The sequence below is a fragment of the Aspergillus brunneoviolaceus genome (genome assembly GCF_003184695.1).
Source record: "Aspergillus brunneoviolaceus CBS 621.78 unplaced genomic scaffold BO95scaffold_9, whole genome shotgun sequence".
Taxonomy (NCBI): Eukaryota; Fungi; Ascomycota; class Eurotiomycetes; order Eurotiales; family Aspergillaceae; genus Aspergillus; species Aspergillus brunneoviolaceus.
Genome location: NW_020290739.1, coordinates 153,969 through 167,353, shown reverse-complemented (window position 1 = coordinate 167,353; position 13,385 = coordinate 153,969). Strand labels below are relative to the sequence as shown.

The following is a 13,385-nucleotide window of genomic DNA, read 5'->3' as shown; positions in this document are numbered from 1 at the left end:
ATGATCAATCAATGGCTTGGGAGGTTGATATTGGTGATGATCACTACTAGTAGGGTTTGTTATGAACTCTGTCTCTGGGCTCTGGAACTTCCGATGTCATGTGGTTGTGGATGGCGGAGTGGGATTGTGATCTATAAACATACTACCTGAGTTTCTGCGAGGGTTTGGCAGGTGGAAGGTTCTAACTGCTGTTTTCTTTTCGCAGTAACTACTCCTTGTCCGCAGTCTAGTCACTTACTCTGAAAGAAGAGTTTCAGGAGGTAGACTTGTAGTCGACTACGTAGCTTCTTGCCGGTCTGGTCTCATTCAAATTCAACTCCAGTTTGGTGACGAGGTTTTTTTGGTGGGGCAAGCCTGATTGAACCCTGAATTTGAGAAAAAGGGGGGGGGGGGGGGAAGAAAGTGATCAAAGCACTGTGCTGCACTGATGGGTCTAGAAGGGGATGGAAAAGAAGCACCGGCTGTCAGATGATGTCTTCTGGTACGGAGAACTACGTACTTCATAGGGAAATAGGGAGGTTGTGGATGTGTGGATGTGGATGTGTTGGAGGCGACTTGCATGACAGTTGTTCATCTGCAATGCTGTCTGTCTGTCTGGTTGTCTGTCGGTGCCCTGGAATTCAATTGATGGGTTTGTCTGGTTTAGACGAGGGAGGGGTAGATCGGTAGGCTATGTGTATGCGTATGTGTATCTAGATCGACGAGGAGAGAAGAGATCGGATGGGTGTATTGATCCGATCATTCTGTCACGGATTTCTGTCTGGACTGAGTGACTGAGTGGTTAACTGCTTAGAATGGCGGTTAGCTCTTGTGAATCGGAAGTGGAAGAGGGAGAGCTGAGGGGAGGAACGAGAGGATCAAGCCTGGACCATTACCACTGGGCAGTAGTGGTGAACTGGGAGAAGTGAGAGAAGAACAACTACTGGAAGCTAAGTTACTGACTGGAGTACTAAGAATAGCGCCCCTCTTTTCGCTGCCCCTCCCGACCAAGGAAGTTAAGAAACATTTGTTGGGCAAGTCCTGAAGGCTGAAGTTGTCCCTATCAGCCTGTCAGGTATTGTCACGGGCTCCCTTCCCCTGAGACTACGGATTAGTGTGGATTAGTGTAAGATTGGTTATGACTCGGTATCCATAATCTGCTGCTCTCCTGAAAATTGCCCCCCTCTTCCACTTCCACTTCCACTTCCACACCCCCACTTTGTCCCGCCGAAAATAAATAACCCAAAGCCAGACTTAAGACATCGTCATCGTTGATCCAAGAAGGAGAAAAAAAAAAGAAAAGTGTACTAATAAATAACCTCTCATCCTCATCCCAGCTGGTTGAGTCGCTTTAGTTTTTTTTCTCCCTTTCCTCTCTGCTCTTGAATCCTTCATCATCTCTAATCTCTCCTCCGCCTCTTCCTCCCTCTCCTCTATCTCCCACTCTCCAGTAAGTAACCGTACAGTTCAGTACTCTGAACCTCTCTGAACTCCCCCTCTTCTCTTCCCTTCCTTTCTCATTCCCCCGCTCTTTCCCCTGGTCGGTGGTGGTTCTCGTCGCACCAATAGTTGGGTCCATGACGGCAATCTGTCGACATCGACCAGCCCTTTATCCAACCTACCAATGCGATCGACATACACCCCAAACACACAGACACACAGACACACACCCTAACGGGCGTTGTGGCGAGATTCCATCATCATTAAAAGGACCCCCCGTTGGAACCACTTTGAACCACTTTGACTTCCCGGTTTCAGCTGCTGTTGATACACCTTTACATCTTAAGGTACCTAAACTAACCAACTGTCGCGGATCCACAGTAGTAGCAGCTTATTGTCCTCCACCTTCTCGCATCTCCTCCCCTCCTCACAAACTTCGTCTCTTCAATCTCTCTCTCTTTCTCTCTCTCCCTCTCTTTCTCCATCCTCCCCGGAATCACTACCTTCACAATGGCCTCCAAAGCTTTGCCCACTCACCTCAGAGCTCCTGCCGGCGACGCCAGCTCCGGCTCGTTTGGCAAGCACCACGGAAAGTCCCAGTCTCACATGGTAAGTTCGACTTTGATTCTTCATTATCGTGCTCTTGCCTTGTGTCGTCCCAAACCTCCATCCGCCAGGTGGAAAGTGCAATGAAAAGAGTGCGCCTGCCAGACCAAATAGCCTGCTACTGGTGTGGTAGAGGATAACACCAGGTCTCCTGGTTCTTCTTTTCTCTCACAACTGTTATCCTCTTAACCACCATCATATCGCATATCCATACTCCCTTCAAGCAAATGCCAGTCCTTGACTGTACCGTTGCCTTCTGGGCTTTGCCTTTCATTCTCATTGCTTTTATCGCCTACAATATCACCTATTGAACCTTCGCCAGAGCACCTGTCATCATTTCGGCCTCCCTGTCCCCACTCACCCTTTTCGGCTTGTGGGGGGTTGTTGACTGGGATCCCCTCATTGATTGCCTCACCTTGACCTGCTCCTCTTGCTGTTATCCACTCCTGTTCTATTTCGCTCTCATAGAGGCGCTGTACTTCGCGCGGCTACTTGTGATTTGTCAAACCATCACCAATAGCCGCTTCGGCCGCACTTTTCTGTTGTTTCTTTTGGCTGTGTTCTTTGACAGAACGCAGCAATTTTCTCCCTTGGACATCCTGAGCCTTTTTTGCCAGCTCATCGGCTCGGGTCAGATACGGGATCTCCTAACCAGCCGCCTCCTCATTCGTCTGGCCTGCAAGCCCTCTTCTGGACAAACTTCCACTTTCTAGGGTGGTTGCAAAGAGCGGCCCAGTCTGTTTACTACCTGCGAATGGGACGACGGAAAATTGCACTCTGGTCTTCTGCGGCCATTGTTTCCATAGTTTCGATACTAATGAGCATGGATATCCAGGCCTTCGAAAATGCCTCCACCAGCGTGGCTGCCTCGCAGATGCGCAACGCCCTGAACGCCCTCGCCGAGACTGTTCCCGATGCCACGGAGCGCAAGCGCTTCGAGGCTGAGATGGACAACTTCTTCGCCCTCTTCCGCAGATTCCTCAACGACAAGGCCAAGGGTAACGAGGTCAACTGGGACCGCATCGCTCCCCCCCAGCCCTCTCAGGTTGTTGGCTACGATGAGTTGGGCGCCGAGGCCTCGGTCGAGTTCCTGAACAAGCTGGCTGTTGTCAAGCTCAACGGTGGTCTGGGTACCTCCATGGGATGCGTTGGCCCCAAGTCCGTCATTGAGGTCCGTGAGGGCATGTCCTTCCTGGATCTCTCGGTCCGTCAGATCGAGCACCTCAACCGCACCTTCAACGTCAACGTTCCCTTCGTCCTGATGAACTCCTTCAACACCGACCAGGACACTCAGTCCATCATCAAGAAGTACCAGGGCCACAACGTCGACATCATCACCTTCAACCAGTCCCGCTACCCCCGTATCATCAAGGACTCCCTCCTCCCCGCTCCCAAGTCCTTCGATGCTCCTCTCCAGGACTGGTACCCCCCCGGACACGGTGACGTCTTCGAGTCTCTCTACAACTCTGGTACCCTCGACAAGCTCCTTGAGCGCGGTGTCGAGTACATCTTCCTCTCCAACGCCGACAACTTGGGTGCCGTCGTGGATCTCCGCATCCTGCAGCACATGGTGGACACTCAGTCCGAGTACATCATGGAGTTGACCGACAAGACCAAGGCCGACGTCAAGGGTGGTACCATCATTGACTACGAGGGCAAGGTCCGCCTGCTCGAAATCGCCCAGGTGCCCAAGGAGCACGTGAACGAGTTCAAGTCGATCAAGAAGTTCAAGTACTTCAACACCAACAACATCTGGATGAACCTCCGCGCCATCAAGCGGGTTGTTGAGGAGAACGAGCTGGAGATGGAGATCATCGCCAACGAGAAGTCCATCGCCGCGGACAAGAAGGGCGAGGCCGACCAGGCCATCTACCAGCTGGAGACTGCCGTCGGTGCCGCCATCCGCCACTTCAAGAATGCTCACGGTGTCAACGTCCCTCGCCGTCGTTTCTTGCCCGTCAAGACCTGCTCGGACCTCCTGCTGGTCAAGTCCGACCTCTACCGCCTGGAGCACGGCCAGCTGGTCATGGACCCCAACCGCTTCGGTGGTGTCCCTGTCATCAAGCTCGGTTCCGACTTCAAGAAGGTCTCGGACTTCCAGAAGCACATCCCTAGCATTCCTCGCATTGTCGAGCTCGACCACCTCACCATTACCGGTGCTGTCAACTTGGGCCGCAACGTGACGCTAAAGGGTACCGTCATCATTGTTGCCACCGAGGGCAGCACCATTGACGTTCCCCCGGGCTCTGTGCTCGAGAACTGTGTCGTGCAGGGCAGCCTGCGTATCCTGGAGCACTAGATGGGTGGTTGACGTGTGGAGATTCAGTTCTCACCCCGATGGTCCGGGGACTCAGAGGCGGAACTGGCATGGACTGATAGATCTGTCTATACTAGCAGCGGGGGGAAACGTGTTTTTCTCCTGTCTGCATCATACTTTTTCTGATTGAAAAGATGTTGTGATTCACATATTTCCAGGTAGCTTTCCACCACGGCCATGGCTTCGGGGCGGGAGTCAAACTTCTAGTTTAGTTATCCAGCGACCTGCTCTCTTCTGTTCCCTTCCCCATTCTGCCTGAGGTCTGCATATGTCCGTCTTGTTATTTGGTGTTGTTCTAATAGGAAAGCATTCGGACGCCACTCCTGGGGCGCCAGCCTGCTGGGTCCAAGGTGGCATTCCCAGGAGAAAAGTGCCGAATGTGGACCAGGGTTAGTTAGTTAGGAGATATCACCGTACGTAATATCCAATTCTTCTGTTGATTCCATCCATCTTTCTTCAGCCCATGCCGTTTTCCGTTTCTCCGAAAATTAAGTTTGTACCTCCGATCCATCCTTGTTTTCTGAAGGATTCTTTCAAGTATGAGCATAACTTTGGCTGTTTTGGCTGTTTTGGCTGGTCTCGACTTGACATGTGATTGTCCGACTCATCCCATCCGGGACTGGCTTCCACCTCCCGTTGGTCTTGGACACTTTCTCCGGACTCTCCAAGCTGCAATCAACTTGCTCGACGGACAGCAGAACCATAGCAGAACCACAGCAGAACCACATGCCATGAATGGCCTCAGGTGTCATCACCGTCACCCCCGTCACCTCCCGTCACCTCCCGTCACCTCCATCTCGAAGCGGATACTCCTCCCCAGATGTGCCATGGTGATTGGCATGTTGCAGCCATGCATAATCGGCTATAATTCTCCCCCGCTCGACCTGTTATGCTCGGACAAGGTTTCCTGACGCCTCTAACGTAGGTGGTACCTTGAACTTGTACGTCATCACCAGGTCAACTGGAAGTCTCCTCATGTCTCAGCAGAGAAAGAGATTTTCCGACAGGGTAGGCAGCTCTTTGGCCGCTCGCGTTCCTTCCTCGACTCCGCGTGCCCTGTACCGACCAGATCTGCGTTCTATGTACAGTTCCGCACCGCACCGCACCACACATCACACCACACTACACCGCATCAACAACACCACCACCACCAATAGTCTCATTCGGGGCATGATGAGTGAATTCGGCAGCCAACATCGCCAGATTGCTCCCGGACCTTCCCCTAGCAAGTCAGAGAAACCTCCGTCGCGGGAGAGCTCGCCCGACAGAACGTTTCCCACCCCATGCGATGGCTCAAAGAAACGAGTGTCAATGGCATGTCTGGCCTGCAAGAAGTCCAAACGCAAGGCGAGTCCCCCACCTGCGTGTGCTACTGCATCTATAAGTTGTGTCGGTTGAATAAATGTTATCACCCCATCAGTGAAATGTAGCAGCTGCTCGCCACACCTTTCCCCCCCAACCGTCCCGGCAAGGAGCCGTTGTTGACATAGAAGACGACCTTTGACAGTGCTCTGGAGTGCCGCCGTGTGATAACTGCCGGGCCTTCAACCGACAGTGTATTTTCGACGAGACCTTGGACCAGCGACGAAGAGTGGCCGCCAAGCGCACCGCCGATGAGCTGAGCTACCATCGGGACATGTTGAATGACCTGCTGAAGGTGATGCGCGCCGAGGATCAGTCCTACGGGCTGCAGCTGCTGGAGATCATCCGGAATGATGCCTCGGCCGAGGAGATCCGTGCGTTCATTGACGAGATCCTGGGCCAGGATGGTGGAGACAGCAAGGTAGGGGAAGAGGCCGGGTGCAAGCTGGAGGAGGTCCGCCGCGTGATTGACGTGGAAGGGGCCGGGCCTTCTTTTCGCCCCAAGGTGATGGATATACATTATCTTTGTGACGAGGTGCCGTACCGCGTCCCCGCCAGACCATGGACAACAGTGACTGAGGATGCAGACCTCGTCTCACATTTGGTGTCCTTGTATTTCACCTGGGACTATCCATTTCATGCCTTCCTCGACCGCGATGTCTTCCTCGAGCATATGCGACGGGCCAATCCCCAGTCGGAGTTCTGCAGCCCATTCCTGGTGAACGCTCTGCTCACGAATGCATGTGTAAGTTTTTACCGTTTTATCGTTCTCTGTTTCGCTCGTTCTTTCTGCCTCCAGTGGTCGACGCTTTAGACAAAAATTAAGATGGAATATCAATGCTGAACTATCGCGCCTCTCGGATAGCTTACGATCGCAGACTGACTGAGGGAACTATGCAGCACTTTTCGGACTACTCCGAGGCATACGTCGATCCGGGGGATGTTGTGACCAAGGGAGTCGATTTCCTGGCAGAAGCGGAACGTTTGAGGGAGGAAGAACCTGTGAAGTTGAGCCTGGCTTACTTGCAAGGCACACTTTTGCTATACGAGAGGTAAGTCGGTTGACCGGTCACTATCAAACTCAACGCGTAACCGATGTTCGAGGTATTCGATGTCGGGCAAGGATGACCTTGGGTATCGCATGCTCCACCAAGCCATCCAGACCGGTCATTCCCTAGGGTTAATCGGTCCGAGGAGCCCTAGTCTCATCCCAGGGCAATTACCCGGCGATATGGAGATCTCGGTCAAGCGATCAGCCTGGGGCCTATTTCACATTGATACGTGAGTCGTTCCATCCCGGTTTGCCGCTGACATTCTGGGGTCTGAGCTGTCTTCTTAGGGTTGTGCATGCCGAGTTCTTACGTCCGAGCTTGATAGACAAAGTCAACTTCCAGCGACCGGACCAACATCATCAAGAGGATTCGAACCTGTGGGCGCCATACCCTTCTCACCGACCCGCCCGGGCTTCCTATCTGAGCCAGTATTTCGATCACTCGTGTGATCTCTGCGAAATCGCCAGAGACATCTCTCAGACCCTTTTCTCGCTCGACGGGGGCGTGGTGTCTGTTGAGCACCAGCATAGGACTAAAGAACGGCTCTTCGAAAGGCTTCGTGGTTGGTACGCAACGTTGCCGGACGTGTTTGAGCCATGCCGTAGACCGCCCCCTTATATCATATTGCTGAGGTGTGCTTGAAGAAAGGTCCGACACGCGCGGACTGACCTCTCGCTGACGACAGTCTCAGAATGCGCTACCATACCTTGGTCATCGGTTTGTTCTCCCACAGCACCGGAGGGACTGAACGCAGTCCTAGATCCGAAGCCCCCCAAACGCCGGAGAGTCCACCAGGCTGCAGTCCGCCCCTGAAATACAGTGCCCCCAGTATTGTGCAGTCTGCCGCACGTGCCATATCTGCACTGACCCTCCTCCATCGACGCGAATACGGGGTCAGCCGCGCGCATCACTTTGCTTTGTACGCGATCAATCTGGCCCTGTTCACGTTGCTCGACCCCGAGTCCTTTGATATCCTTGACCAGGACTTTCTCTCCTTAGCCAGCTCCTTCTCTAGCATTGCTAGTCGCTCCCCGTTGGGTCAAAGTCTGTTCCACATGTTCCGTCAGATGGTACGCGCCCGGGGCCAAGGCCAGCACCTGCGGGGATCGAATCTCGTTTCGGATGAGCTTAAGGCGCTGTTCGACGAAGAGTCCACGTCGCCCTCCCGGTGGGATGAATACGCCAAGGGACTGGATAAGCTTGGGACGGATGAACGCTATGGTGGGCTTATAGAGGGGGAACCCAGTCTTTTTGAGATGCTGGACCGGTATGAAAGCTTGAGCCTGGGCAAAGATGATATTGCTTCCGGGCGGATACGGAGATGAATGAGATTTTTCTTGTTGTTATTGCCGATGTTTGGGGACGATGCTGCCATCCCCTCTCCCCCCTTTGATTAATTAAACCAAAAATACCCCCTTTTATTGGTATGTTCTTGACCACAGAGTTCTGTGCAGTCTGCGTTGAAAGACTTCAATGAATGCAATGAGAATGGTTTGAAATAGAAGGAGAAGCTACTTCCGTACACCCTAAGTGTACACTAAGCAATTCATACTACTCTCCGTGAGTAGCTTCCTAGAGTAGCTTAATTCTAATTTAATTTAGTTGAATTTAATTTGATTCAATATAATTCATTTATTTTTTTCTTTTTTTTCTGTAGTAGCTGGCATAATCCCTGCTCTGGATAAACTTATCCCCATGTATTGCCACTCTTCTATGCATGTAGAGAATTGATAGACAATCGGCGTCGAGGCCAGTAATACAAGTAATTCCCCGACGATCGAGCAACTACCTCAACATGATTGCATGATTGAAAGGGATGTAGATCAGCATTTTAGGTGGCTTGAACCAGCTACGGTACGTACATGTAAATACAAACTATACATTTGGTGGAATTCCGAAGGTAAATTTGGGGATGACATCATTTGCCATAAACTTTCCACCCACATTCCATCCATTCCATCCTTTCCATCCTTTCCATCGCCTTTCTCTCGCCTTCGCTTCACACTACACTTACTCAATTCTCATTTACTCATTTACTCATTTCCTCATTTCCTCATTTCCTCACGTACTCACTTCCTCGCCCCCTCAATCCCTCCAAACTCCCTCAATCAAGCTTGCGCGCCACTTGCTATTTTGCCCCACTCTTCTATTACTCGTACTCAGTATCTTGCCTCCCTCCAATTGCATGCTATCTCTCAAATGGGCTATACTCCTCCTACCCCCGACTTAATGCAGCATGGAGGACTCGTCGGGCTCATTCTTCCTCGGTTCTTCGTCCGTCAATGATTCCGAGTCGCGCACTGACAACACCACTGCCACCACCAGCACCGATCCCACCACTTACACCAACACCCCTAGCGGCAGCGGCAGCAGCGGTGTCGGCGGTGCCGGAGGAGGAGCAGGGGGATTCATCAGCAGTCGAAGTGGGAGCTCCGACTGGTCTTGGGAAATCAGAAGCAATTCCGCCTTGCCCCCGGGCTTGCAACCTCAACCTGCACCTACTCATGCCGCCAACTTCCCAGTCCCCTCGCACTCTCTACCTCTCCCTCCTCCCCTCCCGACTACGACAACTATCACCAGCACTGCCTCTCGACATCCCAACAAGCGCGAACGCTCGGAGCACCAGCACCAGCACCAGCACCAGCACCAGCACCAGCAGGAGCAATCCCGCTCCCGCAACCGTCCCATAGCTCGTCATCAATCCTCCTCCTCGTCGTCCCACGATATCGCCATCGTCGGCCCGTCCAGACTGGTCGGCAAGGTGGCTATCCCCCGCACCACGAGCTTCAACAACCAGACCCAGCGCCGTCGGTCCACGCGGGCATGTGAACCCTGTCGCCTGCGGAAGATAAAGTGTGAGGGGGACAAGCCCATCTGTCGCCAGTGTGCCGATCACAATGTGACCTGTACCTATGTGGAAGTGAAGCGGGTGCGGGACCAAAAGAAATTGGGATCGTTGACCAGTAAGGTAGGGATCTATGAGCAGCTGTTGAACGAGGTGGAGCGCACCGCGGACGAAGATACCGCGAGGAGGATTCGGAGGGCGCTGAGGGTAAGTCTCTTCGCTGGTTTTCTGAGTCGCGGGTTGAGTGTCACTTCTTTGTCAGCTGGATGAAGCATGCTAAAAGTGTAGTAGCTGCGGGTCTCCGACGGGACCACGCCAGAAGAACCACCGCCGAATGAGAACGAGGGGTCTGAGTCGGATTCCTCGTCCATTGGCTCGCTCAATGAGTTGGATACGGTGGAAGAGGATTTGAACCGCAGTGACCGGGCCGTCGCGACAGGGTTCTTTGGGAAGAATTCGGAAGTGTCCTGGTTGCAGAAGCTGGAGGACGAGGCCGAGCTGCGCCACCTTCAGATGGAGGAACTTCATGAGGCGGACAGCAACGACAATGCGTCGGACGGGCAGCAGCAGATGCAGCAGCTCCTGCTGGTCCCGCAGCCAGCGCAGAAGCAGGAAACGCCCGTTGCCGCGATGAACTACTACCTGGATGACCTCGACATCCCCGTCATGGCGGATGTCGACCCGTACGCGCTCCCGCCCAAGGACGTTGCTAACCGACTCTTCCGGTTCTACATAGAGAGCGTGCATCCGTCCTTCAACGTGATCAACAAAGTGTTCTTTGTCTCTCAGTATTCGCAATTCGTCATTCAGGGGAATCGGCAGATTGAGCCGGGCGATCGGTGGCGAGCCGTCCTGAACATGATCTTCGCCATCGGGAGCCGCTTCTGCCAGTCGGTGTATGGGAAGAAGAGGGGTGACTACGATGATGTGGTGTATCTGAACCGGGCACGGAAGCTGACCCTGGGCGAGAACGTCATCTTCGAGCACGCCAATCTCCAGCAGATCCAGGCGGAGTTCTTGGTGGCGTTCTACTTCCTTGCCATGTGTCAGGTTAATCGGTATGTTCCAGTCCTGCGTTCCGGAGGCGAACTCCGAGTACTGACGAAGTCATTTCAGCTCCTTCAAGTTTTCGAGCATGGCCTTTCGGTCAGCCGTTTCACTGGGCATAAACCTCCGCCTGGAGAATAGTGGCACGTCGCGGGCTGCCAAAGAAGCTCGCTGTCGTCTGTGGTGGTCGATCTATCTCCTCGAGCATCTCCTGACGGCCATCACCGGCCGAGTCTCCTGCGTTGGGGAAGGCCTCAGTGCGACACCACTGCCTATCCCATTCGAGGAGGAGGCCTGGAACAGCCCCGAAGTTCAGCCCATCTTAGAAGATCCCGCTCTTCAGACGAGCCGTCTCAAGCTCACCATCCTTCAAAACGAACTCGAAGCAACCACCACGGCCTCGTGGCTCGCAACCTGTGCACCCAGTCCGTCCCTCTTCTTCCACCTCCTAGTGGATCTCTGCAGTATCACGCAGGCTATCATCAACAAAGTCTATAGCATCCAAGGCTTGCGCGACCGCGCCAGCCAGGTTGAACAGCGCATTCGCAAATACGATCACACCCTGAAAGTCTGGCTCATGAAAGTCCCGGCGCCGTACCGGTTCACCGTGAGCGACCAGGACGATACGTTTTATATCCCCCCGGACCTGCAGAGATCCCACCAGCGCGAACGGATATCTCTCGCCATCAGCTATTACAGCGCTCGCATCACACTCTCGCGGCCGTGTCTCACCCGCTCCGGCCTCAAGTCCGGGTCGATGTCCCCCAACCCGACGCTTGCCTCCTCCTCGGCCCAGAACGCCTCCCACAATTCCTCTGCACGGAGCCAGTTCCGCAATGAGATGGCCCGCAACTGCGTACGCTCCGCCTGCTCGCTCCTGTCCGTCTTGCCGGAAACCCCCAACCTTCCCTGGCTGGTCTCGGTCACCCCCTGGTGGTGTATCCTGCACTACATCATGCAGGCCACGACCGCGCTGCTCCTCCACCTGTCGTGCTGCCCGCCCGTGCTGCCGTCGACCGGCGGCGAGGAGTACGTCGACACCACCTCCAGCGCCATCTCGAACCACCAACCGCCCGCGGCGCTCGCCGACATCCACACCATGACCCGCGAGATGAAGAAGGCCCTCCGCTGGCTCCACCACCTGTCGTTCACCCACACCGCCGCGCGGCGCGCGTTCCGGCAATGCTACAGCGTCGTGCAGCGGATCGCCCCGAGCATTGGGATTGACATTAGTGATATCCCGGACGGAAGGGACCTCCCGGTGGATGAGGACCCTTTCTCCCAGAAGGATGAGGAAGAAACTTTGGCCCGGAAGGACGATGAGGACACTTTCTCCCAGAAGGATGAGGAAGACACTTTCGCCCGGAAGGGCGATGAGGGCACTTTCCCCAAGAAGGACGTGGAGGACTACGAATCAACCGCCATGCAAATCGACGAGGAACCCCCGGCCCTTAAGATCGACGGTCAAATCGATGGTCAGATGGAATAGTTGCTGTGTATACGACACCACAGGGAAATCCTTGTTCCAGGTATTATGTAGATATATATAGTCGATCAACTTTCCGCCCGGAGTTTACTTTCAAAGCCAAGCGAGCGAAATAGTGTCTGTCATTCAAGAGCGAGGCGTATCAATTTCTCAGTCTTGCGTCGTGGTCGTCTGTTTCCGTTTGGTTTGTTTTTTGTGTGCGTGTGTGTGTGCGTTTCGGATAAGCCTGCTTGACCTTGTTTCTCGATGTTCTTGAAATCAACGGCCCAGTCCCTCAAATCTGTCCCTCTAGCTCGGTCTTGTTGCACTGTCTGTCCTATATGGGTGGGGCCAATCTTGTTCAAGCCGGTCCCTACACTTGTCTGGCTGGGTTGTTTTACTGTTTTACTGTTCGCAGTAGGTAGGTAGGTAGGTAGGTATATATATGACTTTGCGATCTCGGTGGCGTGTACCGTACCTAGTGCTGCCTCCTACCTACCTATCCACTCAAGTATACGATGGCAAAAAGAAGTTCCCTGTAGTCGGTGAACCAACCCCTTAAACTTAATCTTGTATACCTTGAATCTCTAATATAATCAATTGCCCTTCCTTCCGTGGTATACATACAGAAGTATACATTCCAACCATGCGCCCCCCCCTTCTCTGAAGCATAGCCTTCCCGCATATAAGAACCTCACTCACACACATACACAAACACACACAAGCCACCCCCACCCAACCAACCCAGCCAAACAAAAAAAAAGAAGAAACCCCTCCCCCGCCCTAGCAAGAAAATCCCAGTCCCTGAAAAGGGAAAAAAGAAATCAGGCCCGAGCCGCGGATCGAACGCGGGACCTCTCGCAGATATGCTTGGGGTTTAGGAAATCCCTAAGCGAGAATCATACCACTAGACCACCCGGGCTTGTTGTTGCAATTCCCGACAGAAGTGAGCTACATCACGCTAAGGTAGAGTGGTAGGGATGGCAAGTTAGCAGAACTTGGAACTGGGTGTCATCGTCACCTACTCCGTACCATACGGACAGGACAATATGTGCTATGTACTTAGTATGAGGGCCCCGGGCTCGGCTGGCTGGGTCCTTCCCGAAGTGGCAGCAGCCCTAGACTACTACCTAGTAGTTAGTTACCTAGTACCTACCTTACTAAACGCCCGCGTGGAACCTAAGGTAACTGGTCTAGGTACTGTACTAGGCACCTAAGTTAAGTAACTTAGCTTGGTATTCCGTACAGTATTTACTTTGGATGATGCCGAGG

The 13,385-nt window shown here is 53.5% G+C and overlaps 6 protein-coding genes and 1 non-coding gene across 7 annotated transcripts; 5 read left to right on the top strand and 2 right to left on the bottom strand.

Moving 5' to 3' along the window:
- Positions 1 to 1,305: 1,305 nt before the first annotated feature.
- Positions 1,306 to 2,028, bottom strand: BO95DRAFT_439366 (uncharacterized protein). The gene has a single exon (XM_025585718.1). The coding sequence runs from the start codon at positions 1,556 to 1,558 to the stop codon at positions 1,331 to 1,333; it is 228 nt and encodes a 75-aa protein (XP_025445963.1). The 5' UTR covers positions 1,559 to 2,028; the 3' UTR covers positions 1,306 to 1,330.
- ugp1 (UTP glucose-1-phosphate uridylyltransferase) lies at positions 1,745 to 4,565 on the top strand. The gene is made up of 2 exons (XM_025581680.1): positions 1,745 to 2,028; positions 2,861 to 4,565. The coding sequence occupies exons 1-2, from the start codon at positions 1,930 to 1,932 to the stop codon at positions 4,322 to 4,324; spliced, it is 1,563 nt and encodes a 520-aa protein (XP_025445962.1). The 5' UTR covers positions 1,745 to 1,929; the 3' UTR covers positions 4,325 to 4,565.
- Positions 4,566 to 4,790: 225 nt separating this feature from the next.
- On the top strand, positions 4,791 to 5,529 carry BO95DRAFT_284806 (uncharacterized protein). The gene is made up of 2 exons (XM_025581679.1): positions 4,791 to 5,283; positions 5,338 to 5,529. The coding sequence occupies exon 1, from the start codon at positions 4,882 to 4,884 to the stop codon at positions 5,251 to 5,253; it is 372 nt and encodes a 123-aa protein (XP_025445961.1). The 5' UTR covers positions 4,791 to 4,881; the 3' UTR covers positions 5,254 to 5,283; positions 5,338 to 5,529.
- On the top strand, positions 5,516 to 8,081 carry BO95DRAFT_450271 (Zn(II)2Cys6 transcription factor; the record flags this gene model as incomplete). Its single annotated transcript, XM_025588001.1, has 6 exons — positions 5,516 to 5,689; positions 5,850 to 6,449; positions 6,605 to 6,756; positions 6,809 to 6,985; positions 7,044 to 7,388; positions 7,448 to 8,081. The coding sequence occupies 6 exons, from the start codon at positions 5,516 to 5,518 to the stop codon at positions 8,079 to 8,081; spliced, it is 2,082 nt and encodes a 693-aa protein (XP_025445960.1).
- Positions 8,082 to 8,992: 911 nt separating this feature from the next.
- Positions 8,993 to 12,259, top strand: BO95DRAFT_508047 (uncharacterized protein; the record flags this gene model as incomplete). Its single annotated transcript, XM_025591279.1, has 3 exons — positions 8,993 to 9,824; positions 9,924 to 10,659; positions 10,718 to 12,259. 3 exons carry the CDS (start codon positions 8,993 to 8,995, stop codon positions 12,135 to 12,137), a joined length of 2,988 nt encoding a protein of 995 aa, XP_025445959.1. The 3' UTR covers positions 12,138 to 12,259.
- On the top strand, positions 12,260 to 12,573 carry BO95DRAFT_284575 (uncharacterized protein). Its single transcript, XM_025581678.1, has one exon. It carries the CDS (start codon positions 12,381 to 12,383, stop codon positions 12,540 to 12,542), a length of 162 nt encoding a protein of 53 aa, XP_025445958.1. The 5' UTR covers positions 12,260 to 12,380; the 3' UTR covers positions 12,543 to 12,573.
- A 367-nt stretch (positions 12,574 to 12,940) lies between these two features.
- Positions 12,941 to 13,035, bottom strand: BO95DRAFT_t54. Its single transcript has one exon. It is a non-coding gene; the product is annotated as a tRNA-Pro (tRNA).
- Between the last annotated feature and the right edge of the window lie 350 nt (positions 13,036 to 13,385).